Consider the following 26,147-nt stretch of genomic DNA (forward strand, 5'->3'; position numbering starts at 1 on the left):
ATAGATTTTTTTTAACCTAATGTTTTACATTGGCTGATCAGGCAAAAATTGCAGAACCTGTAATTTCTCACATTAAATCAATTTCTAGCCAATGATTGCAAATATTTCTTTTTTTTTATTCATTCCTTCAATTTCTATCATCGCCCATCTCAATCAATGGCTTTAATATAAACCTAACTTACAATTATTTGTTTAGTGAACATTCAAAGTTACAACAGCACTGAAAAAAGCAACTTATGACTGTTTTTCGCAGCTGTTACAGCATCCCTGTAATCAGGGGATCAAAATTTGAGTGCTTGGCATCTGGCATGTATTTAGGATAGTTGCACTGTCCATATAACATTCCCAGCCGGCTTCCAACAAGCAAAGTTAGTGGGGGGAGCCAGATTTGCTTAACAACGGCATGATTCACTTAAAAACTGCAATGATTCACTTAACTTCTATAGCAAAAAAATTATAAAATGAGCCAAAACTCACTTAACAACCGCTTTGCTTAGCAACAGAAATTTTGGACTCAACTGTGGTCATAAGTCAACCTGTATTGATAACAGCTTATTGTTATTTCGCAAGTCAGTATTTTCTTTCAGTACCATATCCCAGCCTTTTAATTTCACAGCTGGTATGAGAAAAGAAACATTAAAAGGAACCTCCGGATATATTTCCAGTCTGTCCAGGACTCCATGTAGAAAGCAGAACTGAAAGTATTTTGGTTGCAACACCACATTATTCAAACAACCATTTAGAACAAAAGACTTCTGAGAACTCTACCAGTGAACTGGCAAAAGGAAATGCATTTCCTGAGATCTGCGACTCTACATACAGGACATGTTACAATGTTGAGGTAAATGGCAAGACAGTTTGCCAAAAACTTAATTCTAACAGGCAAATTAGAAAACTCAGAACATTTCAGTACACTGCAAAACTACCTACCATGATTCTTTGGCAGTACAAGCTCCTGCATAGAAAAGAAAGCAAGAAAAATTAAAATGAGGTATTTCTCGTCGTATCTACTCTGAAGAATGCCATCTTTTGCGTTTAGCTTACTCTCATGTAACTGCACAAGATGCCATCCTAAATCAACTTAACTGGGCTAAACATTTACTAGCAAATACTCTAGAAGTCTGATCAGGAAAAAGAACAGGATCGGGGATGTTAGGCCTTAAAACTTTCTGCAGAATATTTTTTGTTCCATTTCAGTTCCATCTCTTTCATCATCTAATCTACTTCTATTTCCTCCTGATGCAAATTTTTATCTATAGGTATTAGTTGCAACATTTTAAAAGGAAAAAATGAAACAGAATATTAAAATTGTCAGAAATTGGTACTTTTTATTAAGCAAAGTAATAGGCGCCATCTGCATTTTATGATATATAGATATAATACAGATGTTAACAAAAGAGATCTGAGAGGACAGGTAGTCAAGAGCAATAGAAGAAAGAAAGTATTTGTTCAGATCAGAATCACCAATCCGGGTATAACATTTACGTTCTAGCATGCAGCATGGCCCCTGCCTAACAGATTTAAAAAACAAAAACCTCCTTTCTCCTTTGAACTCATTGTGAAGTAGCTTTTTCACTTGCTCAAAATCAAGTCCAGACTAGTACTAATTTTTATGAAGTTCCCTTCTCACCCCTATTTGTGGTACATGTCTTGCACAATCTCAGGTCCTCTACCAGAGGGCCAGGCAGTTTGAAGATTCTGCACAGGCTCTTAGCTGTTGCTAGCCCTGCACTCTTCTGGAAAAGAGAGTTCCGATGTCGTTCCTGGCATCTGTTGAAGCCTCTCTCTGTTTAGGAGTCATAGTCATAAGTGCTTCTGCAGCCCCTGAGACCACCTTGGCCTTTACTTTCCATATCCTCTCTAGTACCTCCTTCAGGTCCTGTTAATTCTCTAGCTTCTCATACTCCTTCCTGATGCTGCCATCACTTGGAACTGCTACATCTTTCACCACTATTGTCTTTTGGTCTGTGTCTACTACCACAATGGTAAAATGACCCTTCTTGTGGTTCACGTTTCCAGCATAAATTTGAAGTACCTTTATACATTCTAGATCCATGATGGCGAAACTATGGCACGCGTAGCCATATTGGTGGGTATGTGAGCTCAGCTCCAGCGTGCCACCTGATTTTTGGGCCTTCTGGGCCAACCAGAAATAGGGAAACAGGATGTTTCCTGCCTCCAGAGGGCCTTCGGGGAGCCGGGGGAGGGGGAGGAGGCCTGTTTTTCTCTCTCCCCAGGCTCCAGAGCCTTTCTAGGAGTCTGAGGAGTGTGAAAACAGCCTCCCCCACTCCCCAGAGACTGGTAATGGCCCGTCTGCCAACTTCTGGAATTCTAAGAAAGACCATGGAGAAAAAAGGTTGTTGAACTTTGTAGTCACACTGATGGAATCATTATGTGCTACAACTCAGCTTACTGTTCACACTAACTATTGTGATATAATAAGACCTTGAGTTCTGACCATTTTTCAATGGTTCCTCCATGGTGAAAATGTTGAGACAGACTTCTTTACACAAATGGACAAATGTTGTTCATTTGCTAAGGCATACCTCGAGTGAAGTGCTTCCAAAAGTTGGTTTGTTAAAGGCACAAATAGAAGAGGGAACAGTTTCTTTGATTCCTTGATGAGGCACTACAAAGCAACAGATAATAAAATGATTTGAAAAGAGCACAACTTTTTGTTTTCCAAATAAGTACTAAATATTTTTAAGAGTACTGACTGATCAACTAAAAGATAAAGGAAGAGTCATATGACAATGAACAAACAAAATGGAACTCTTTAGTACACCTTGTTTTTAAAGTGATTGCACTCCATATTAAACTACTAGTCTCAATGCACATTTTCTGTTATCTGGGGAATAACTGGTAATCTTCAAACTGCTTCAGAAAATGGAATTTTTGCTAGAAAAAATCAGCTCAATAATGGAGATCACGACCTAGAATCTTCCCATTTTGTTGGAAATTCTTTTAGCAATGCCATTTTCTTTCTTTTATTATTGTAACCATATAACTGAATCAGTAAATAGAATATTCAGGTTGTTTAACATAACCTCAGGCAAGTAATTAAAAATAGGGTGTAGTTAGGTTATTATTATTCATGGCTCTTTTGTGGCTGTTTGTTTTTTCTAAATGCAACTCTGAACTAACAAAAAGCTCTGGAAAGATGACAGTAGTCTGAAGACAGCAATAAAAAAAATTCACAAAGTCTTTGACTTACAACTGCAACTGACTCCAAAATTTCGGCCATAAGTCACAATGTTCATAACTGCATGCAATTTTACAAGCTTTACTGTAATGGTCATTAAGTGAACCTATTATAGGTATTCCTCGAATTACAACAGTTCATTTAGTGACCCTTCAAAGTTACAACAGCATTGAAAAAAATGACTTATGACCATTTTTTACACGTATGACCATTGCAGCCTCTCCATGGTCATGTGATCAAAATACAAATGCTTGGCAACTGACTCATGACAGTTGCAGAGGCCTGGGGTCATGTGATCACCCTTTGTGATCCTCTGACAAGCAAAGTCAATGGGGAAACCAGATTCACTTAGCAACTGTGTTACTAACTTAACAACGGCAGTGATTCACTTAATAACTGTGGCAAAAAAGGTCGTAAAATGGGGCAAAACTCACTTAACAAATGTATCAAGTTAGCAAATGACCACACATTACTGCAAGTGGCCAGAAATACAGGGTGGTTGCTAAGGGCCCAAACTACAATTACTTACCCATGGGGGTGGGTGGATGGGCGGGGTTATGTCAGAATTTCGAATCTTGGCCATCCATTTTATGAGTCCATCAAGGAGTACCTTTGGCACTTTCCTCTATTTCATCTAACATAATTTCACCCAACATCATTCACCCTGAAGTGAGGTTGGCCCCATCTATGTCTGCCAATCTTTCAGAAGTCCCTTAAGATATGGCTATGTCAGCGGGCTTGGGGATCATGGTGAGATACCTCTATTGTACTTAATGTCAAGAGGGTCTCTCGTAGTCTTTTTAATTAATATTTTGTTTAATGATTTTACTGTCAAAAATTATTTTATTTTTTATAATAGTTTCTATTGTGGTATAATTTTAAAGTTTGTTTTTTACAGTCTTTGGGGTTTCTGCATACTACCCAGAGTCACGCATGTGAGATGAGTTGCTCTGTCAATGTGATGAATGAATAAACGAACTTCTTCACGAAATAATACAAATGTTACATGTTTTATCCAAACAATCCTCGAGATGCCTTTAGGAAGACTAATTGGGCAAATTCAGCATTGATCAACTTAGGAGATGTTTAAATTCATCAGGCTACAAGGGGAAAGATAGCAAAAGCCAACTATGTCAGGCCACAAGAGCAACCAGGAGGGGACAGGATGCAGCATGAAAGAAGAAAAAGAAAAGTGAGGTTCCTTTCTTGCCATCACCTTTCCCTCCATCTCTTCTCTTGGCAATGGATACTCCATGCAGGCAGATGCAGCTTTTAAGCATCTTGGCTAAAGAAACGCTTCTCCCACCCTCTCACCCCTAAAGATTTTTTACCTCACATAAGGGTATTTTTGTATCAGTTAGAAAATATTAATGGGAACTTTAATTATAGATCAATGTTTCTCTTCCATATGCTTGGAAGTAGTCCAAAGCCACTTAGGAAACCCATACTCAATAGAAGTTGCAGGTTAGCTGGTATATTTGAAATTGAGGGTTAAACCACAAGATAAGTCTCAAGTCACATACTAAATATATTTTTTGTGTTAAATATATTCTTGCCTATTTATTACATGATACAGAACATAGGGAGGGACTGGGGTGAAGCCCAAGCCCTTTCCCTGCCTCGCCTCCCTTTACTTTCTCTGTTCCTGTTTGCTCTTTTTCTCCTGATATATGAAAAGTGAGTCTACAGAAGAAAGACATCTCTAGCAGATACGGAGCACTGGGTTTAAGGAAGAAAAAGGAAGGTAGTGAAATAGGTTATGTTCCACATTTGCCACTTGCCACCCTTCAAAGAATAACAAGGGCATACTTAATAAACCCATGTTTGCTTGGCAATATTTGACACAGTATTAATCTAGTACCACATGACTTGCACAGAATGATGACCACAAATATTTGATAAACAATATTTTTCAAAATCAGACACCTTTTGCTTGTTTGTACATCTCTACTTTCTTCAGGAGATGAGGTGCTGTTTTCTTGCAGATATATTCAAGATTACTCAGGTCAGACTCCATTAGAAGGTCTTTCTTCTCCAGGGAAGTCAGCAGCTCCAAAGCTGACTGGGAAAGAAAAATCAATGCAGTAGTTACATCTTAAATGTGCTTTCCATTTATGCTACGCTGAGTAACCAAGTCTTTCCACATCTTCAATCAAGTTCTGTCAGCAATGTAAGAGCAACTTCTGATATTTCTTCAACAAATTGAAAATCTCCTAAACTGCATAGGCCTAAGTCAGTCTCTAGGATTGGGCAAACATAGCTTTTCTGGACATGTAAAGTGCATTTCTGAAAATTTCTGCCTTCCACATTTTTCTCAAAACAAGTGTATCTTCAGAGGAAAGGCTATGTTAAGGCCCATCTCATGACCAGGACTAAGGACAGATCTATAGCACTCTTTCCTTAGGGAAGTGGATTTGATGTTAATCTCATTTAAATTTTTAGGATTTTTTTAAAAAACAATTCCTGCTTTATTTAGATTTTTGACAGGCATTTTTAAATATGTTTGATATTTCTTGCTTCTTTATTACTCTTTGGTTTTACTCACCATAATGGGTTGCTTCTTTGGGAGGTGGGCCTTCAGAAGAAAAGCAGCATTCTTCACATTATCCATTGTCAGGTCTTGTGTTATTTCATACAGCAACTGTCTGGGTGACAAGGCTAAACATGTAAGCTAATTCTTTTTATATAAGATTATAAGATATTCATCCGTAGCACCTTGCCTACCATCTCAATTTAAGCTTCTGAAATTTTGGATAATGAACTTTGATGGCAAATATTTAGATATAGAGTCAAAATAAACAAATGATTAAAGTGCTTGGTACCCATTCAGAAGAGAAAGTAATGTCTCAATAAATGTATTTTAAGTGGAAGTTATATTCTTGTTTGGAAAACTCACCGATAACCAGATACCTTTCTTCTCTTACACAGTTCTTCCTGAACAATCTGTTTAGTATAACCAAGTTTTGGGAGCAGAAAGTTACACCCAATAATGTAGAGAAGCTCTGCTATGAGAAAATAATCATCCTTATTAATTAAGTCCTCATTGATGAGAAACAGGAAAATATCCTGGGCTGATTTCACTGTTTCCAGCTTCTTTAATGTGATGAAATCAGAACAGAGAAATTTCAGATCTTCTACATCGTCCTTCCCTAAGTTTTCATCAATTGATAGTAGCTGCTGGTGAAATGCCACATTGTCGTTGTCAGCCATGAAGAAAAGTTTTCTTTGGAGCTAAAATCTCTAAAACAAGAGGAAAAAAATAATGCTAAACATTTAGAAGTAAGGTAGTGGAAAAAGAAAAAAACCTCCCTGGAAGATAAACACTCACAAATTCTTTTTATTTATTTATTTGTCATAACAGCATACATAAGCATAAGCATGAAGTATCTATACAACATATAAGTATATATATGAGTATAAGCATGTAATAACTATATAAATTGTATATAATGAAAGGAAACAGTAGGACAGGAACGGTAGGCATGCTTGTGCTCTTATGCACGCCCCTTACAGACCTCTTAGGAAAGGGGTGAGGTCAATAGTAGACAGCTTTTGGTTAAAGCTTTGGGGACTTTAAGAAGAGACCACAGAGTCAGGTAGTGTATTCCAAGCATTAACAACTCTGTTACTGAAGTCATATTTTCTGCAATCAAGACTGGAGAGGTTAATATTAAGTTTAAATCTATTGTTTGCTCTTGTATTGTTGTGATTGAAGTTGAAGTAGTCTTCAACAGGAAGGACACTGCAATAGATGATTCTATGAGTTAAACACAGGTCCTGTCAGAGGCGGAGTTCTAAGTTTTCTAAACCCAGGATTTCAAGTCTGGTGGCATAAGGTATTTTGTTGTATTCAGAGGAGTGGAGAACTCTTCTTGTAAAATATTTCTGGACACGTTCAATTGTATTGATGTCTGAAATGTGGTATGGGTTCCAAACAGGCGAGCTATATTCAAGAATTGGTCTAGCAAATGTTTTGTAAGCTCTGGTTAGTAGTGTAGTGTTTCTGGAGAAGAAGCTACGTAAGATTAGGTTTACAACTCTTAATGCCTTTTTTGTGATGTAGTTGCAGTGGGCTTTGGCACTTAGGTCATTGGATACAAAGACTACAAGGTCTTTGACAGGGTGGGGATCATCTGTAAGATAATGTCCGTTGAGTTTGTATTTAGTGTTTTGATTCTTTTTTCCAATGTGTAAGACAGAGCATTTGCTGGTTGAGATTTGGAGTTGCCAAGTTTTAGACCATTCTGACACAAAATCAAGGTCTTTTTGAAGGGTAGCTATATTGTTGGTAGTTTGTCACAAAGAGAACACAATTATTTTTAATATGGTCGCAGAGATCATTAATGTATAATATGAAGAGTGTTGGTCCAAGAACACTGCCTTGGGGAACGCCACTATTGACAGGAACAGGATTTGATAGGGCACTGCCTATTTTGACCACTTGTTGTCTATTTGACAGGAACGCTGTTATCCAATTGTGGAGGGGTCCAGAGATGCCGTAGGATTTTAGTTTGAGGAGAAGTTTATCATGTACCACTGAGTCAAAAGCTTTACAGAAGTCTATGTAGATTGCATCTATTCCTTTGCCTTGATCAAGATTAGTAGTCCATATATTTTTGCAGTGAAGAAGTTGTAAGTTACATGATAATTTTTTTCTGAAACCAAATTGTTTATTAGAGAGTAGGTTGTTAATTTCTAGGTGGAGGGTAATGTATTGGTTGATGATGGATTCCATAACTTTACAGGTAACGCAGCATTGGTCTGTAATTTTCAACTAAGCTGAGGTCTCCTTTTTTGAAGACTGGGATGACCGTGGCTAGTGACCAAAGTTTGGGAAGGGAACCGGTCGTGAAGGCTTTTTCAAAGATTATGCTTAGGGGTTCTGCTATATAAGTGGAAAGCTTTTTTAAGAAGTATGCACATAGTCCATCAGGTCCTATAGATAGGGATGGTTTTAAATTGCAAAGAGCTTTTTCAACATTTTCTTCAGTGAAATCTATTTGTGTTAGGTCGTTGTTGGTGTGGTTGGGAAATTTTGGGTTTAAGCCATTGCTGTTGACAAAGACTGAACTGAAGAATGTGTTACAAGAGGTTTGCTTTAACTGTTTTGTCATTATTTTCTTTGTCGTTAGATTCTTTTAGTGGTGGGATGGATCTTGAGACATTAAGTTTGTTATTCACAAAATTATAAAAAGCACAATTGGAATTTGTGCGCAGAAGGTCTTCTTCTTGCTTGGTGTGGTAATTTGTGCATTCAATTTTTATTTGGTTGCATATATTTCTGTAGTGTTTTTTGAAATTTGCTACATGCCCCTTTTTGTTTTTTCTCCAAAGGGATTTTTTTTTTGGATTGGAGCTTTTTTATTGATATGGGTAATTTGTTTTTCCTGATTTTGGTGGTGGTTAGTGGTATGTAGAGTTTAATGACTCTATTGACTTCGAGTAGGAAAACTTTGTAGTGGTCTTCAGCAGTGATACAGGTTGAGAATAGATTTTGCCAATCAAGAAATGAGAGGTAGGTGTTTATAATGTCATAGTTGGCTTCTTTGAAATTGTAGATTGGATTACTATTATTATGATGATTTTTGTAAGGGTGTATATTGAGGCAAAAGTCTATCATACTGTGGTCACTGTTGGAAAAGGGTTCTTTTATTTGTAGTCCATAAATTGAGTTTGTGTTATTGCAGAAGATGAGGTCAAGGCAGTTGTTTAGTCTTGTATTGTTAGTTACCAATTGTTGAAGACCTAGATTTGTAACAGCATTGTATAGGGTAGCATGGATGGATTCAGTTGTACATCCATTTGTTATCCAGTTAATAAGAGGTAGATTGAGGTCACCCAGGAAGATGAGAGGATATGGGCAAGAGGTAGCCCAAGTTAGTAGTGAGGTTAACTTGTTTGCATGTGCGATGTCGTAGTCAGGGGCTCTGTAGCATAGTAGGAATCGAAGTGTGGTGTTCTCTCCCAACCAATCAAAATCTAACACTTTTGCGCAAAACACCACACTACTGACCAGAGCATATAAAACATTTGCTAGGCCAATTCTTGATTACAGCTCGCCTGTCTGGAACCCATACCATATTTCTGATATCAATACAGTTGAGCATGTCCAGAGGTATTTTACGAGAAGAGTTCTCCACTCCTCCGTAACCAACAAAATACCTTATTCCACCAGACTTGAAATCCTGGGTTTAGAAAACTTGGAACTCCGTTGCCTTCGACAGGACCTGGGTTTAGCTCATAGAATCATCCGTTGTAATGTCCTTCCTGCTAATGACTACTTCAGTTTCAACTACAATAACACAAGAGCTACCAATAGATTTAAACTTAATGTCAACCGCTCCAGTTTGGATTGCAGAAAATATGATTTCTGTAACAAAATTATCTGTGCTTGGAATGCATTACCTGACTCTATGGTCTCTTCTCATAACCCAAAAGCTTTAACCAAAATCTATCCACTGTTGACCTCACCCCATTCCTAAGAGGACTTCAAGGGCATAAGAGCACAAACGTGCCTACCGTTCCTGTCCTATTGTTTCTTTCCCTATATATATATATGCTGATACTTCCTTGTTTCTCCTCATATATATGTTTATATATTCTATAATCTTTTTGTGTTATGCTTGTGTATATTGTTATGACAAAATTAAATAAATAAATAAAAAATAAAAACAATTATTGGTAAGAATGGTAAGCAGTTACAGGAAATAATATCTATATAATCTAAAGTTAAATAATTCAGCAAATGATTGGGGGGGGGATAGATAAGCCACGTTACTGCTTTTGTAATGTAGCAATATTACTAAAAGCTAGAACATTATTTTTTTTGGATTGGAGCTTTTTTATTGATATGGGTAATTTGTTTTTCCTGATTTTGGTGGTGGTTAGTGGTATGTAGAGTTTAATGACTCTATTGACTTCGAGTAGGAAAACTTTGTAGTGGTCTTCAGCAGTGATACAGGTTGAGAATAGATTTTGCCAATCAAGAAATGAGAGGTAGGTGTTTATAATGTCATAGTTGGCTTCTTTGAAATTGTAGATTGGATTACTATTATTATGATGATTTTTGTAAGGGTGTATATTGAGGCAAAAGTCTATCATACTGTGGTCACTGTTGGAAAAGGGTTCTTTTATTTGTAGTCCATAAATTGAGTTTGTGTTATTGCAGAAGATGAGGTCAAGGCAGTTGTTTAGTCTTGTATTGTTAGTTACCAATTGTTGAAGACCTAGATTTGTAACAGCATTGTATAGGGTAGCATGGATGGATTCAGTTGTACATCCATTTGTTATCCAGTTAATAAGAGGTAGATTGAGGTCACCCAGGAAGATGAGAGGATATGGGCAAGAGGTAGCCCAAGTTAGTAGTGAGGTTAACTTGTTTGCATGTGCGATGTCGTAGTCAGGGGCTCTGTAGCATAGTAGGAATCGAAGTGTGGTGTTCTCTCCCAACCAATCAAAATCTAACACTTTTGCGCAAAACACCACACTACTGACCAGAGCATATAAAACATTTGCTAGGCCAATTCTTGATTACAGCTCGCCTGTCTGGAACCCATACCATATTTCTGATATCAATACAGTTGAGCATGTCCAGAGGTATTTTACGAGAAGAGTTCTCCACTCCTCCGTAACCAACAAAATACCTTATTCCACCAGACTTGAAATCCTGGGTTTAGAAAACTTGGAACTCCGTTGCCTTCGACAGGACCTGGGTTTAGCTCATAGAATCATCCGTTGTAATGTCCTTCCTGCTAATGACTACTTCAGTTTCAACTACAATAACACAAGAGCTACCAATAGATTTAAACTTAATGTCAACCGCTCCAGTTTGGATTGCAGAAAATTATGATTTCTGTAACAGAATTATCTGTGCTTGGAATGCATTACCTGACTCTATGGTCTCTTCTCATAACCCAAAAGCTTTAACCAAAATCTATCCACTGTTGACCTCACCCCATTCCTAAGAGGACTTCAAGGGCATAAGAGCACAAACGTGCCTACCGTTCCTGTCCTATTGTTTCTTTCCCTATATATATATATGCTGATACTTCCTTGTTTCTCCTCATATATATGTTTATATATTCTATAATCTTTTTGTGTTATGCTTGTGTATATTGTTATGACAAAATTAAATAAATAAATAAAAAATAAAAACAATTATTGGTAAGAATGGTAAGCAGTTACAGGAAATAATATCTATATAATCTAAAGTTAAATAATTCAGCAAATGATTGGGGGGGGGATAGATAAGCCACGTTACTGCTTTTGTAATGTAGCAATATTACTAAAAGCTAGAACATTATTTTTTTTTGGTTTTGCCATGCACTTTAAAGAAGTCAAATATATCAACAGTTCCATGATCAGATCTTTCCTTCCATTTCACTGAAACATGGTTTAGCATCTATTTGGTTAAAATATTGTTTTCAAAGGTAATCAACACACTATACATAAAATCTTATGACATAATTCAACCATTTGTCAAAAGAGCTAAACATTAAGCAGTACTGTGGCTTCAAGTCCCAGCAGGATAGGAACACCAATCCATATGAAGGCAAGAAATCAGATAAAAGTGAAAAACACAGCTCTCTGTGGGGGCTGGAAATGCACCACTAACCAATAAAACTGCTTCAATATAATTATTCAATCATCAGACAGTCTAAATCTAGTAAGCAAGTAATTTCATTATTACTTTAGTAAGTATTTTCAGTAGGTGCAAAGTGCAATTATAAGTACTCTCTCTGGTCTATAGATTTACCTTATAACTATTGAAATTACTAATTTAAAAGATAAATGCCTCCAGAGTGTGTATGTATATCACACAGTGGTGGGTTTCAAATTTTTTTACTACCAGTTCTGTGGGTGTGGCTTGGTGGACGTGGCAGGGGAAGGATATTGTAAAATCTCCATTCCCACTTCATTCCAGAGAAAGGATACTGCAAAATCCCCATTCCCTCTCCAATCCAGGAGATTACTGCAAAATCCCCATTCCCTCCCGATCAGCTGGGACGGGGGGGGGGGGGGGAGACAGAGAATAGATGGGGGTGGGGCCAGTCAGAATTTTTACTACCGGTTTTCCGAACTACTCAAAATTTCCGCTACCGGTTCTCCAGAACTAGTCAGAACCTGCTGAAACCCAAACTTTGATATCACACTTGCTCACCCTTCACAGCAGTAGTGCATGAGTCTCCAAGTATGGTGCTGTCCTCTCCCCAAAGCACAACATAGTGTAGCACCTATGTTTTCTAACAGATACTGCTAGAAAGTTACATTTCCCTGTCTGATACAGAGTCCCAGTTTACTCATTTGAACCTTCACAAGGAGTGCAGCTTCACTTAAGATCAGCTGTAAACCTCCATAACAAATAGGTGCTGTTCACCATTTTTCCCCCCTTAAATTTCTATATTTTTTTTTTGTACCCTGATCCATTCTCAAATTTTCTGCAGGCCTCATTACAAGACTTTGGGACAAGTAGATGGATATAATAATAAGAGCTGAAGGTTATTCACATCATACTTTAATCAAAATTCTAAATGGCATTGATTCAAACACCTGTGATAATAGGACATTTGCTGGAACACTGTAAATTACAAGCCAAGTATCATCTGAGATTACATAGTCCGTTCAGGAGGAAGCAAAGGATTTTATTTATACCTTGTACTTCCAACGCTCTGTCCTACCTTATCACAAAAACAGGGCCTGGAGAATTCTTAAATGAGAGAAATTCATCATTTTCTATACAAAAATATGAAATTTGTAATTGACAGTTGAAGCTAGGTCACATGGCAACAGTGTCCCTCATCCATTTCCTTTGGGGCTTTCCAGACTTTCTATCTATTTTTTAAAACCAACATTCCTTTTCCTAAAGCACAAGTTCCTCTCAGCAATGAGATCAAGGTAGCTTGTCAGGAATAACAACAATATACCGAATCTCCTTGAATTTGTCCATTTGATACGCCGGCACCCTAAAATCACAGAAGGAAACTTTCCCCCCGCCCTTCATTGGGAAAAGTCTTTTTTTTCAGCTTGGGCCAATGAAAAGGGTGGTCTCGTTCATTAATTGTAATGGCAGCCCAGGAAGGATCCTTCCTGTTACAGGGCCAAGGTCTTTACGGAATAATTTTCATCCCTCTCTCCTCCACTCCACCCTACTCCTCCTTTATCACAACAGCCACTTTTTTTCCCTTGTCCCGAAACGCCACTGCCATTTTACGAACTTTCTGCCCGTTTCCCCTAACCCTACAACGCGCACGATTTAACTTCTTTCGGCCAGCCTTTTCTGCAGCCCGAACAAAACTTTTCAAAAGTTCGTGCAACAACTTCGCCACTTGTTTGGCTTTCGCCTGGGCGGAGTTTTTTTTTTTTTGGGGGGGGGGAGGGGCAGTCCAAGCTGGAAAAGGAAGGACGCCAACAGCAAGACCCAGGAAAATGGAGCCCCCTCCCTCCTCTCAGCTTACTAAATAACCCCCGAACTCGCTCGCTACCTCGATTCCGGCTCCCTCCCCCCCCCCCAAAAAAAAATAGCTGGAGTCGAGGTGTAGGGAAGGCAGCGGTGGCGAAACGATAAGTTTAAAACGCACCAAAACTTCCAAGTCCTTTCCCCGAATTCATGCATTAGAAGCAGCTGGGCTTACTAAAGCGCGCAGGGAACGCTCTGGTACCGACAGATACTGCGAGATCAAGCGATCGGAGAACTCCTGTCCGAGCAAGATAGAGCCAATTTCTCTTATCTGAAGGGGTGAAAAAACGCTCACAAAATTCTGAAGCTCAGTTCGTGGTTTTGAATTTCCGGCTTGGAATTTACAGGATTTACGCGGTGTTGCGCCTCCTCTCGCAGAGACCTGGCGGGAAATGGAGCTCTGTTTGTATTGGTGGTGCCATGCTTCGCCGGGTATGCGCTGTCCCCTCCCCCAATGCTTTACCCCAGACCTGGTCCGCGGGTTTAAAATACTTTTAGCGAGGCCAGGCATCGTTCCCTGCCCTTTCCTCTTCCACAGAAGATACGGTTTTAAAGGGTGCAACTATAAAGAAAGAAGCCGCCTCGAAGGCATTTTTCTCGTCTTCCGGATAGTTGCGTCACATACATTTCATGGGGAAAGGAGTACGCTTGCAGGCTTAAGCGGGGAGGAGAGTGGAAAAAAGAAATATGGGGGGGGGGAGAGATGACTGAAGTGAGGGACCCTCACTGGCAAGAGATCTGCGTGCTGCTGGTGGGGAAAAGTGGCGCGGATCCTTTCCTTGCCTGCAAACTGGAAAAGATGCCGGGGGGGGGGATAAGGCGGAAATCGACGCCTATCATTGCGGGAGGCCCTATACCCACTCTTGATTTCGGAGTGCTTTTTTGAAAAAGAAAAAAACCCCTCCCCGGAGGGCTCCCCCCACATCCAACTGATTAAAACCCTCTCCCCCTTTAAGATCCATGCGACCTTTCCAGATCAAAATGTTAATACAATTTATCCTGAGATTAGAGTTTTTATGGGAACTACCTCATTAGGTGCTAAAACTAAGCTTTCCCTTTGCTCTCCAACCTTTACCCCTTAAAAAAAAAACTTACCTCGACTCCAGAAAGGAGAGAAAGGAAGGCAAGCAAAGAAATAAAAGCTTTCTGCAGCTTTTTGCCCTGAACTAAAAGAAATCTCTAAAAGTTGTGTAACAAAATGAAGGCACCTGGGTCTTTGCAACTTTAGCTCTCCTGGCTCCCTGTAGAGTCCAGCTAGGACTTAAAGGCTAGACTGTAGACTGCCCTCTACAGGCAGTCAGCCAGGCAGCTAAAGCTTGCCAAGGGTGTCCTCCATTTTGTTGCACAACTTTTGGATGTACTTTTTTTTTAAAGAGATGACACCCCCCACCCTTTAGTTCAAGGGAGAAGTCTGCAGAAAATATTTTATTTCTTAGCTCCCTTGATTCCTCTACTCTTCAGCTGGGTGTTGGCGTAACGTTTTTACCTTCATTTATGAAGATCCATACTTGCCACCATGTAGATGTAGCTCCATTGAGGACTACATGTTGAGTGTGGTTAGCCAGTAATGAATCCATCTGGTGGTGATGCTGTCATATTCCTGACTTACCAAGTAGCACATTGTGGTCTACTTTATCAGATGCCTTACTTAAGTCCAAGTAAATTATGTTCACCGCATTTTACTGGTCCATTGATTTAGTCAGTCGAAAAATGCAAAAAGATTGCATTTCGGCTTTTGGTTGTAACTTTGCTTGCTTCCATGCGTTTGCAAATTTGTTGTAGGTATCTTCTACAGAATTTTTCCAGGTATTGATGTCAGACTGATTGGTCTGTAATTTCCTGAATCAATTTTTTCCCTTTTTCGATGATGCATGTCGCTCTTTTCCAGTCCAGTCCTCTAGTAGTTTCCTGATGCTCCAGGATCTTTGGAAAATATAAACAGTGATTCTATGATCACATCTGTCAGCTCCTTCAAAATCTTGGGATGTAATCCATCTAGACCTGGTGATTTTCACTCATCTATGGTAGATAGGTGTTCTCTTATCATTTTCTTGCCCATTTTGATTTGTATTCTTAATCTGTCTTTTACAGTACTGTTTTTGATAGGCTGGACTGGTTTTTTTTCCCCAGTTCAAAACTCAAAGCACTTATTGTAATTATTTCTGATCACTGATCAGAATAGACTGTCCTAACTTTGCAAATCCTAGCTTTATTAAGAGCAAGAAACCATCATTTATGATTACAAGAGTTATTTTCTCATTCCTCAATCTCATAGTCAGAACATTGTACTGGAGGCTGAATTACTGTAGCCTCAAGGTCCATTTGAGGGGGTCAAGGCTCAAGGCCCCCACATTTGTAACAATCTGTTTCAGCTTTTCTCCCAATAGAAGTATGAATGACTACTTAGGAATATTCCCATTTGGGGCATTTCTATGCCAGGTTTGTGCTTATATTTCTACTATTGCTATTGAAGTCCTAGGGAGGTTGTTGCTTAAGCTCTCAAGAAACTGATTCCGATTAAAGGGAAAGTGGGGTGTTTGTGTTTGGTCAAGGTCTGAGCCTGTTAAACAGGCAATTTCATAAGACTATTGCCTTATTTGTCTACACAACTCCCCTACCTTATTATATTTTCCATAGGCTGTGTGATTATTTTATCAAATGTCTGCAGAAAGTCCTTTAAAATTTCAATTTTTGTTGCCACTCCCTTTACAACACTATCCTTCAGTTGAACCAAAGTCTCTTTTAGTTCCACCATTTGGCTCTTTTGCAGTTGGTAATAAGCTTGCAAAACATGGTAGTCATTTCTGAATTGTTCCAAATCTGTTTTTAAAGAGCAGTTCTCTGACTGTAACTGCCTGAAGAGCTTATCCATTTGGGTCAGCCCAACTCACAATAGTACTGCTAACACTCCAGGTAAATCTTTGTTTCCTTCCTCCTCTTAATTTGTAGAGTTTCCCAAATTCTATCTTAACATTTCTTCCTGAATATACTGATTTCATTTTCTCCTGCAAGTCATCAACAGGCAATCCCAACTTCTTAAGCAGTTTCTCCATCACTTCACAAAATACCAAACCCATTTCCCCACATCAGAATTCTCCAGTAGAGCTGTAGCTGGGCAGTGATAAAGTATCTTTTTGTCAGTCATCCCAGATTTCCACAAAAACATAACTGATCACTCAAATAGTAAACTTAAACCGTTTAATCTGTGTATCTCATCCTGACACCAGTAAAAATATTGCATGCATTCCCAGGTTTGGTTTATGATCATTCACACACTCACAGCCCTGGTCAACAGCTAGGAAATGATTAGGGGCACATTCAAACCACTTTCAATTGAACACTGAGGCACAACAGGTTCTTTAGAATACACGGAAAACCAGTGAATTTAAAGTATGGCACAACTTTACTGGTTACAATGCACATTTCCTATTCCCCACCACCACACACATTCATACACACTTACCCACACAAGCTAGAGTGATTTAAGTCTGCATCTAAAGACCACAAAGAGCGAGCAGGCTTTGGGACCCTTTTATCCTCCAAAGTCTTTGCTTCCCCCCCCCCCATTTTTATATTATTTATACATATCAATGTGTGAATACTTGGGTATTGTTGTGGTCTGCCAGCAGCCTGCAGAGCTGGCAGCGGAGTCAGACAGTGAGGAGGCTGAGGAGGACAATGGGTCAGTCCTGGAGTCAGGGAAAGGCTGGGACGAGGGTCTGCGTCAGAGGCAGAGATGGGGCTGGGGCCATCTGGGAGCTATTCCCAGTAGACTCCGGAGTAGACTCCAGTAGACTCCGGAGCCACCAGAGGTAGACAGCAGAGAGGCAGTTCCTAGAAAACGCATGCAAAGAGCTGCCAGAAGGCAAGAGCAGCTAAAACAATAAGGACTACTCAAGAGTAAGGCCAGGAGATGATTGGCCCCTCCCATAATGCTTAAAAGAGAAGCTCTTGGGTTCTCTGTAGGAAAGCAACATTGCTACAATTGTTTCTTTTCTCCTGTTTCTGAACTTCCTGGGGTTCTTGCCAAGAAAAGCCTTTGGCAGGGTGCCAAAGAAGACAAAAGTTTGTGATAAGGCCAAAGGACTTTTTCTGAAGGACTTCGTTTTGGACTTAATTTGGACTAAGCTGAGAATGAAGTAATTTTCAGCTGTTCTAATAAAATATGTTTTTAGGACTGACTGTGTCTGGTAATAACTACTTGGGCCTGGGTCACAACAGATATCATACATTTTAATACAAATAGACAATATTATTACTCATAGTTATTACATCTCATGTTCATTGTTTCATATTGTTTAAACATCCCTAATACTACTGCCATTCAATTTCTAAATCTCCCTCTTATTATTACATATATCTTGTTATATAATATATATACTATTATTCCCCTTATTTCTATCTCTATTTTAACTTTTTTTCATGTTACTGTAAGATTCAAAGATATTTCTTTTCTGTCTTCCACCTTTCACCTGCTTTGTTATTGATATTTCCCTTATTTAGCTCTTCATATCTATTTATTTTAAAGTTTCATCCTTCATTCTTTCATTGTTCAGTGTTTCAATGTACACTTCTAGTACCAATCACAGTAAATCTATTCAGGTTCTTTCCAATCATCCAATCTGTGTAATTCTATTAATACATGTGCTTACATTAAAATATATTTTCATTATCTAATCACCCATTGTTTAATTTTATCATTTCACTGCTAATATTTTTATGCATGTTTAATAATACCATCATTCAATCTCTAATTTTCCAGTTAATGCATAATTCTTATTCATAATTCCCATATTTCATTCATATCTATTTATATTAAAATATTATCCTAATATCTATCACACTACATACAAAATAATTATCCAGTCTATATACCGTATTTTTTGGACTATAAGACGCACTAAGATTTCGAAGAGGTAAGTAAGAAAAAAAAAGTTTTTGCTTTCCCTGGCCCCCAGGAACGCTGCAGGTCTCCCAAACTCTCTGCATGCCCCGTTTTTCGCAAAAATTGGTTTAAAATTTTCATTTAAAATTCCACTTACATTGCCTTGCATTTTGTCTTATTTTGTTTAATAGGTCCCACTTTTAGCCAGTAGTCCAGGAATCTTTAATTCAAAACTGATCTTACACAAATCACAATTTTTAATATCTCATAAATTATCAGTCAAACCCATTTAAATAAACCAGGGGGTTGTACAAGCCTCTTCAAATCACTTTAATATTTCAATCATATAGCATAACATTCAGGGGTCTTTTATTTAAAGTTCTTATTTAAATATTCAAATCTCCAGAGGTCTTAGAGTAGATGCATGTAATCCAGTTAAATATTTTCCTTCAAATGGTTATTCTCAGGTTTGCATATTCCCTCTCATCAGCAGATGGCACTCTCTATTCACGATGTGATATTGGCAAGTCTGATTTTAATTATTTTAAATTATAATTCCAAAAAAGCAGTATTAATTTTGAAAGTCCATAGTTCCAGCATTTTAGAATGCCTTCTCAATACATCTTACTTTGAGAGTCCAATTCTGTGTGTGTGTGTATGTGTGTGTGTGTGTATATGTCTTTGGTTATTCGGGTTTTCTCCCACGTAAAATTGGAAGTGTCTTGGTGACGTTTCGACAAAGTATCATTCATCATCTTCAGGCTTCAGCTTCGTGCTTCTGGGAGCAATGTGTGATCGCAGCTGTTTCGTCCTTTTAACTGCTAGTGGGGGTTTGAACTGATTGGGTGGGAGCTTGGCTGTGCTCTGATTGGATAGGTTTTTTTTGTGCTCTGATTGGCTGGGGGTGTGTCCTGTTTGTGTGGGAGCTTGGTTGTGCTCAGATTAGTCTGAGTTGCACGGGGATTTGAGCTGGTGAGCGGCATTGCTGTTGTTTGGCTTCGTGTTCGTGTTCGTGCTACATCTTCATAGTAGGTGTCAGTCTGCTGCATGTATGGATTGGAGGGGTTTGAAATGGCTAATGTTGCAGCTGCGATCTGGCTTCTGGTCCTTGGTTGTGCTTCATCATCAGTGTGGATTTGGGTCTGCTTTCTGGGTGGATGTGTGGTGGTGACATCCTGTGTGGACCTCGTGAGTGTGGGTCTGGTGTCATTCCTTGTATTAGGGACTCGTTTGTCAATAAGGGCGGGTTTCCAAATGGCTGGTAAGCGGGAGGTATCATCTCGTTTGTTCATGCTGTGTGGGCGTTTTTCTATCTCAATGGCTTCTCTGATTATTCTGTTGTTAAAGTGTTCAGTTTTGGCGATAGTTCTGTCAATATCTAGTTCTAGATAGTTCTGTAAAGTCAATATCATGTCCTGTGGCTTTAAGGTGTTGGACCAGGGAAGAAGTTGGTTCCTCTTTTTTGACTGAGTTCTTGTGTTCTTCAATGTGTGCACTTATTCTTCTGTTGGTTTGTCCAATGTATGCGGTGGGGCAGGCGGTGCATGGGATTTCATATACTCCTTGATTTTCTAACTCAATTTTGTCTTTGGGTTTCTTAGATGGTGGATATTTTTCGGTTTGTGCAGAATGCTGTCTTGATGTTGTGTTTGTGGAGGATCTTGCTGATTCTGTCTGTGGTGCCTTTTATATATGGGAGGAGGGCTGTGCCGTTTTCTTGTTCTCTGTCTTGGATTTTAGTGGGGGTTTCTTTTTGGATTAGATTGGTAATCTTATTTCTTTAGAATCCATTGGATGTTAGTACATTAGTGAGAGTGTGTAGTTCGGTTTTTAGGTGTTGTTCATCAGCTAAGCGTTTTTTTCTGGAGATGAGTGTCTTGGCTACGGAGTTGATCTGTGCTGGGTGGTGGTGTGAGAGTGCGTGCAGATAGCGGTTTGTGTGTGTTTTCTTCTGGTAGATGGTATGTCCTAGGGAGCCATTGGGTTTCCTGTAGACTAAGACATCCAGGAAGGGAAGTTGGTTGTTAATTTCTGTTTCCATGGTGAACTGTATTTTGGAGTGTAGGCTATTGAGGTGTGTGAGGAAGTTGTCAAGTTTTTCTTTCCCGTGTGGCCAGATTATGAAGGTGTTGTCTATGTATCTGAGCCAGAGTTTGGGTTTGTGATCAGATTTTTCTAGAGCTTGAGTTTCAAAGTGTTCTATGTAGAGGTTGGCAATGACAGGTGAGAGGGGTGATCCCATGGGTGCTCCTTCTATTTGTTTGTATTTTTGTCCATTATAGATGAAGTATGTGTTGGATAGGCAGTGGTTGGTCAGATCTAGGATGTGCTGGGGGGGGTGTTATATTTGTTTTGGATAGCTGTCAAGGCTTCTTTGATTGGCACCTGGGTGAAGAGGGATATGACATCAAAGCTCATGAGTAGGTCGCTGGGCTGTAAGTTTTGTTTCTTAATGATCTCTATGAACTGGAATGAGTTTTTTTACGTGTGAGGTGATGGATTCTGCATAGGGCTGTAGTTGTTTGGCGAGAAATTTGGCTAGGTTTTGTAGAAGTGAGCCTATGGAGCTGACTATGGGTATAAGTGGGGTTCCTTCTTTGTGTATCTTGGGGAGACCATAGAGCTTAGGGTATCTGGATGATTTCTCTCTGGGAATGATTCTTTGTTGGATTTCTTCGCTGATGGGGGAGGCTTTTATTTTGGAACTAGTGGTTTTTTCTAGGTAAGTGGTGAGGTCTGTGTTTAGGGGTTTGTATGCAGAGTCTTGGAGTAGGTTGGTTAATTTGGTTTGGTAGTCAGATGTGTTCATAACCACCGTGGCGTTGCCCTTGTCTGCTGGTAGGATTATTATGCCGGTGTCTTTTTTCAGGTTAAGTAGTGCTGTCTGTTCCTCTTTGGGTAAGTTGCTTTTGGGTGGCTTGCTGGTGCAGAGAATGTTGGTGATTTTGAGTCTGATTTTGTTAGCGTCGTTGGGGTTGATTTTGGTCAGGCTGGTGTCAACTCCACATATAATGGCTTCAGTGGGGATGTTTTTGGGAGTGACTGCAAAGTTGAATCCTTTGGAAAGGACATTGGTTTCAGCATTGGTGAGGATCCTATCTGAGATGTTATGCACTGTTTGTTTCATGTGTGGCTGTGAGTGGGGAGGGGTTTGTTTCTGGCGTTCTTGTAGTCTTCGGAGTTTGTTGGTGTGTGTGTCTGTCGTGAGGGTGGTCTGTGTTTCGGCTCTCAAGACGGCGAGTTGTTTGGATTTGTCCCAAAGTGCGGGATGGATCTTGTTGCTGAGTTTGAGGTGAAGTGTGAGGAGATCTTTGTTGATTCGATCTAGGAGGAATCTTTTTGTGTGAAGTTAATTTCTGATTAGGGCCAATTCTGTTCTTTTTAGGATGCGTTTGGTGGCTGCAGAGTTGGAGTGGAATTTCAATTGGAAGCATGTGGGGATTAATTTTTGATCATGGCAGTTTCATAGGAATGCGAGGTCACATAAAATGGAAGCTCTTTGGACTTCTAGTTTTTCATAGGTCCTGGTCAGATTGTGGATTCCCTCCCCGTAGAGGTGCAATATTTGTTTTCTGAGGTTTTCGCGGGTGTTTTTATGTAGGTCTTTGGTTATTCGGGTTTTCTCCTGCATAAAATTGGAAGTGTCTTGGCGATGTTTTGATGAAACAGAACGAAACGACGTCGTCGAAACATCGCCAAGGCACTTCCAATTTTACGCGGGAGAAAACCTGAATAACCAAAGACCTACATACAAACACCCGCGAAAACCTCAGAAAACAAATACGCACACACACACACACACACACATACATATACACACACAAATTTCCCTCTCTTGGATTCTCCTCCGTCTGGTTTAATAATTTTTCAAAGTGCTTGTTTGCTGATTTAACAAATGGTTCTAAATATATATGCACCCTAGATTTCCTTGGGATCAAATTTTAACAGAAAATATTATCTCACCCAGTTCACACACTATTCCCCAAAGTCCGCATCTGCACAGTGCTTAGTTGTTTGTCAGCTGTCCCAGCTTCGTGACAGCCATCTTAGACTGCCTCTTCTCCTCGCCATGGCAGAGAGGGAAAAAAGCCACAGGGCTCAGCGGGAGATTTGCGATCTCTCCTGCGACCTCTCAGGGTGGTCCTCCTTAGCTTCGTCACCTCTACAAGGTGACTTTGGCTTCTTTCAGAGCCCACAAATAGGGAGAACTCAGCACAGGAACCGAGAGCCCTGTTTCCCGTTTCTTGTGACTGGTGGTGCTATGATGTCAGCCGAAAGTCTTCAAAAGTCTTTGCTTTTTGAGTCATAAGACTGGCAACTACGGGGAGACGACTTCCGGTGTCCAGAGGCAACGGTCGTCTGGAGGCTTCTCCTGCCTCCAGTGCCCGAATCCGGCTGCCGCCGAGGCCCCCAGGGGCCAGGTGTTCCGAAAAGGACACCTGCCGTACGGACGGCTCGCCAGGGGTCTCCCAGCCGACATACAGGACTGGGGGGACCGATGCTGGCGCGTCCTAGGCTCGGCGGGGCTTGGAGGCCACGGGCCACGGCCATTACTTTGGTCGTTGCCTGGGCCGCTGTGCCCGGTGACACCGGGGCTTTGGATTTATAACTGCAGCAGCCTGGTGGTGAACAGGGAACGGAGAAGAATTGAGGAATGGAGAAGGGAAGGGGATATCGGTAAATGCGAGTGGAGTGCTCCGGAGTGCGGGGGGGGTTTTTCTCCCCTGCGGCTGGAAGGAGCACGAGTCATTCTGGAGAGAGGAGAACTTAAAATAAGATTACCGGTTTTGTGGAGCTCTGGAGAGAAGAGGTGATGGAGAAATTTAGGAGGGAGGGTTTGAGGCCCCCCCTCCCTCTGGGGAACAGTGGTGGTGTCCAGCTTCCGCCTTCACTATGAGAATTTTGATGACATCACTTCCCTTCGGCTTCCTGGTTGACTAACTGTACTCTGGACTCGTTGCTCCTGTGAGTGCCCCCTGGTGGATCCGGAGGAAATTACAAGGATACTGTGCTTGCCTGAGGATTTTGAAAATTTTTTTTTTTTTAAATGGCAAAAGGTCAGAGACCAACTGCTGGAGAGATGGAGAGAATTCTGGAAAAGTTATCCAATATGGACAAGAAACTGGATGATTTGCAAAGAGGCCAAATGGAAATAAGAGCAGAAATTGTGACTATCCAAAAGGATTTAAAGGATACTCAACAAGTCTCAGCAGAAAACAAGCAGAAAGTGGAAGGTCTGGAGGGTGAGATGCGGGCAGTGCAGAAAAGAGAGGAGATGACAGGCAATGCTGTGCTTGGACTACAGATGGATAAAATGTCTTATTTCCTTAGGTTTCAAAATTTGGAAGAAGTGGACCAAGAAGATTTGAGAGATGTTGTGACTAAATTGTTGGGAGAATTTCTTGGGAGAGGTGTTGATTTCATGAATTGGGATGTGGATCGAGTTTATAGAGTTAATTCACAATATGCACGCACGCATGCAGTTCCCAGAGAGGTTCATGTCAAATTTGTGAGAAGAGAGACGAGAGATGAAATTCTTAGAAAACATAGGAGTGGGGCACTGACTTACAGGGGCAGGGAGATAGCCATTCTGAGGCAGATTCCCAGACAGGTACGTGAAATGAGAAAGAAATATTACTTTTTGTCAAGCAAATTGTACCAGAAGGGAGTAGGCTTCAGATGGCTGATGCCAGAGGGATTGATGATTTTCCGGGAGGGCATTACGAAAAAAATTAGTACAATTGCGGAGGCTACGGCCTACGTGGAGGAATACAAAGCCCTCCTGGAATCAGATGACCCAGGAATTGAAGAAGGGGAGGTTATAGACCATGGGGCGGAGGCGGCTGCCGCTGTTGCGGCCCTGGAGTTGGGTCAGGCTGAACCCAGAGTTCTGAGATCCAAAACTAGGAAGTGATAAAGATATTTGGTATTGTGTTGGTTTTCCTTATTCTCTTTTGTACGATATTCTGTTTATTCTTGACCCTTCTTTATTGCGTATGTAAGATTTGTAAACTTAACTACTTCGTGTCACCTGTTTGCCATATGGCTGTTGTATGTGTTAAAAAATTTGAGGAAAATTCTTATCTTGTATAAGAAAAATGAAAATTTACCATACCTGATATGTATTTGTATAAACCTTTTTTGACCAATAAAAACTTTTTGAACAAAAAAAAAAAAAAAAAAGACTGGCAACTACCACTGCCTTGTTAACAGTCTGGTGGTTGTTGATGGGACTTGGTGTGGGGAAGCATCCCATATGCTCAGACCCAATCCCTTCTGTCTGGTTTGGGTGACTTTTTTTTTCTTCATTCCTCCAATAGCTTGGGTCTTGCTTACCTATAGTGGTCCTCAACTTTCAACAGTGAACTTTCATTAGTGACCCTTTGAAGTTACAGTGGCACTGAAAAAAGTGACTTATGACCATTTTTCACACTTACAACTATTTCAGCATCCTATGGTCAGATGATCAAAATTCAGACATTTGGCAACTGGCTCATATTTATGACCGTTGCAGTGTCCCAGGATCACTTGATCATCTCTTGCGACCTTCTGATGAACTAAGTCAATGGGGAAGCCAGATTAACTTAACAACCGGGTTGCTAAATTAACAGCTGCAGTGATTCATTTAACAACTGTGGCAAGAATTATCATAAAATGGGGTAAAATTCACTTAACTCGCTTAGTAACATAAATTTTGGGCTCAAATGCAATCGTAAGTAGAGGATTACCTTCCTGAAGGAGACAGACAAGATTCCTGGCTTTTGTCCATCCAGTTTATGTGCCTTCTACTTCTTTAGCTATAGCTGGTTCAGCTTAGACTCACAGTAAATTTTCCAGCAACAACTGAATCACTCCCTCTTGCTCTATCCTCTCTACATCCACCAAATTATTGCCTAATTCTAGTACTTTAAAACAGAGGTACCTACAGTGATATTGAAGGTAGGCAAATCTATGCGAAATAACACTGGAAATGAGTCTTAATAGAAAAGCATGGTACAAGGCTTAAAAGTAACCTACTGAAATAATAAAATCAGCAATCAAGCAATTAACAAAATAACTAAATTTAGATTTAAAAAGGGAAAAATTTCCCCAGGATACATATATACGTGTATAAGATTGCGGTACAATGCCATTTTACAAAGGGGATGGAATAAACAGACTAGCGAGCTTGGAATCCTTGGGGAGGAAGTAAGGGAGTCCAGACTCTCCTTAAGATCTTTGAAGGCTTTATCTGAAGAGTTCTCAAGAGAATGTAGTTAATCTGTTGAGATTCTTGTAAGTAGTTAAGCAGCAACGACAACAACAACAGAAAACCACCCTATTTTGATCATTTCACAGTGTCATTCTAGTTCTTTGCGCCTGACAAAGATTGAAATATTTCTCACCAGCTTCCACAGAAAGGAAAAATTAAACCAACACCAAAATATCCACAGTAAATGTAACAATTTTAAAACTACAAATGCACAGTACATGTCTCAAGATATTCAGATGAAATACATATTGTTAAAGGCATTAGTATTGCTAATGCATTTAAAAATTATCACCAGCTTAATTTATTAAGTTCAGTAACAATCCAGATTCAATTCCTTATCATGACTATGTTC

The 26,147-nt window shown here is 39.8% G+C and overlaps 1 protein-coding gene across 1 annotated transcript in view; it reads right to left on the bottom strand.

Annotated features, from left to right (window-relative positions):
- LOC131199572 (uncharacterized) overlaps positions 1–26,147 on the bottom strand; it is a 54,684-nt gene that overhangs the window by 13,731 nt on the left and 14,806 nt on the right. Inside the window, exons 10-14 of the mRNA XM_058185529.1 lie at positions 6,099–6,433; positions 5,748–5,847; positions 5,129–5,264; positions 2,547–2,629; positions 931–955 (exon numbers count right to left, since the gene is read on the bottom strand). Coding sequence (XP_058041512.1) covers positions 931–955; positions 2,547–2,629; positions 5,129–5,264; positions 5,748–5,847; positions 6,099–6,433 — 679 coding nt within the window. The remainder of the gene's footprint in view (positions 1–930; positions 956–2,546; positions 2,630–5,128; positions 5,265–5,747; positions 5,848–6,098; positions 6,434–26,147) is intronic.

This window comes from Ahaetulla prasina, chromosome 1, assembly GCF_028640845.1.
Source record: "Ahaetulla prasina isolate Xishuangbanna chromosome 1, ASM2864084v1, whole genome shotgun sequence".
Taxonomy (NCBI): Eukaryota; Metazoa; Chordata; class Lepidosauria; order Squamata; family Colubridae; genus Ahaetulla; species Ahaetulla prasina.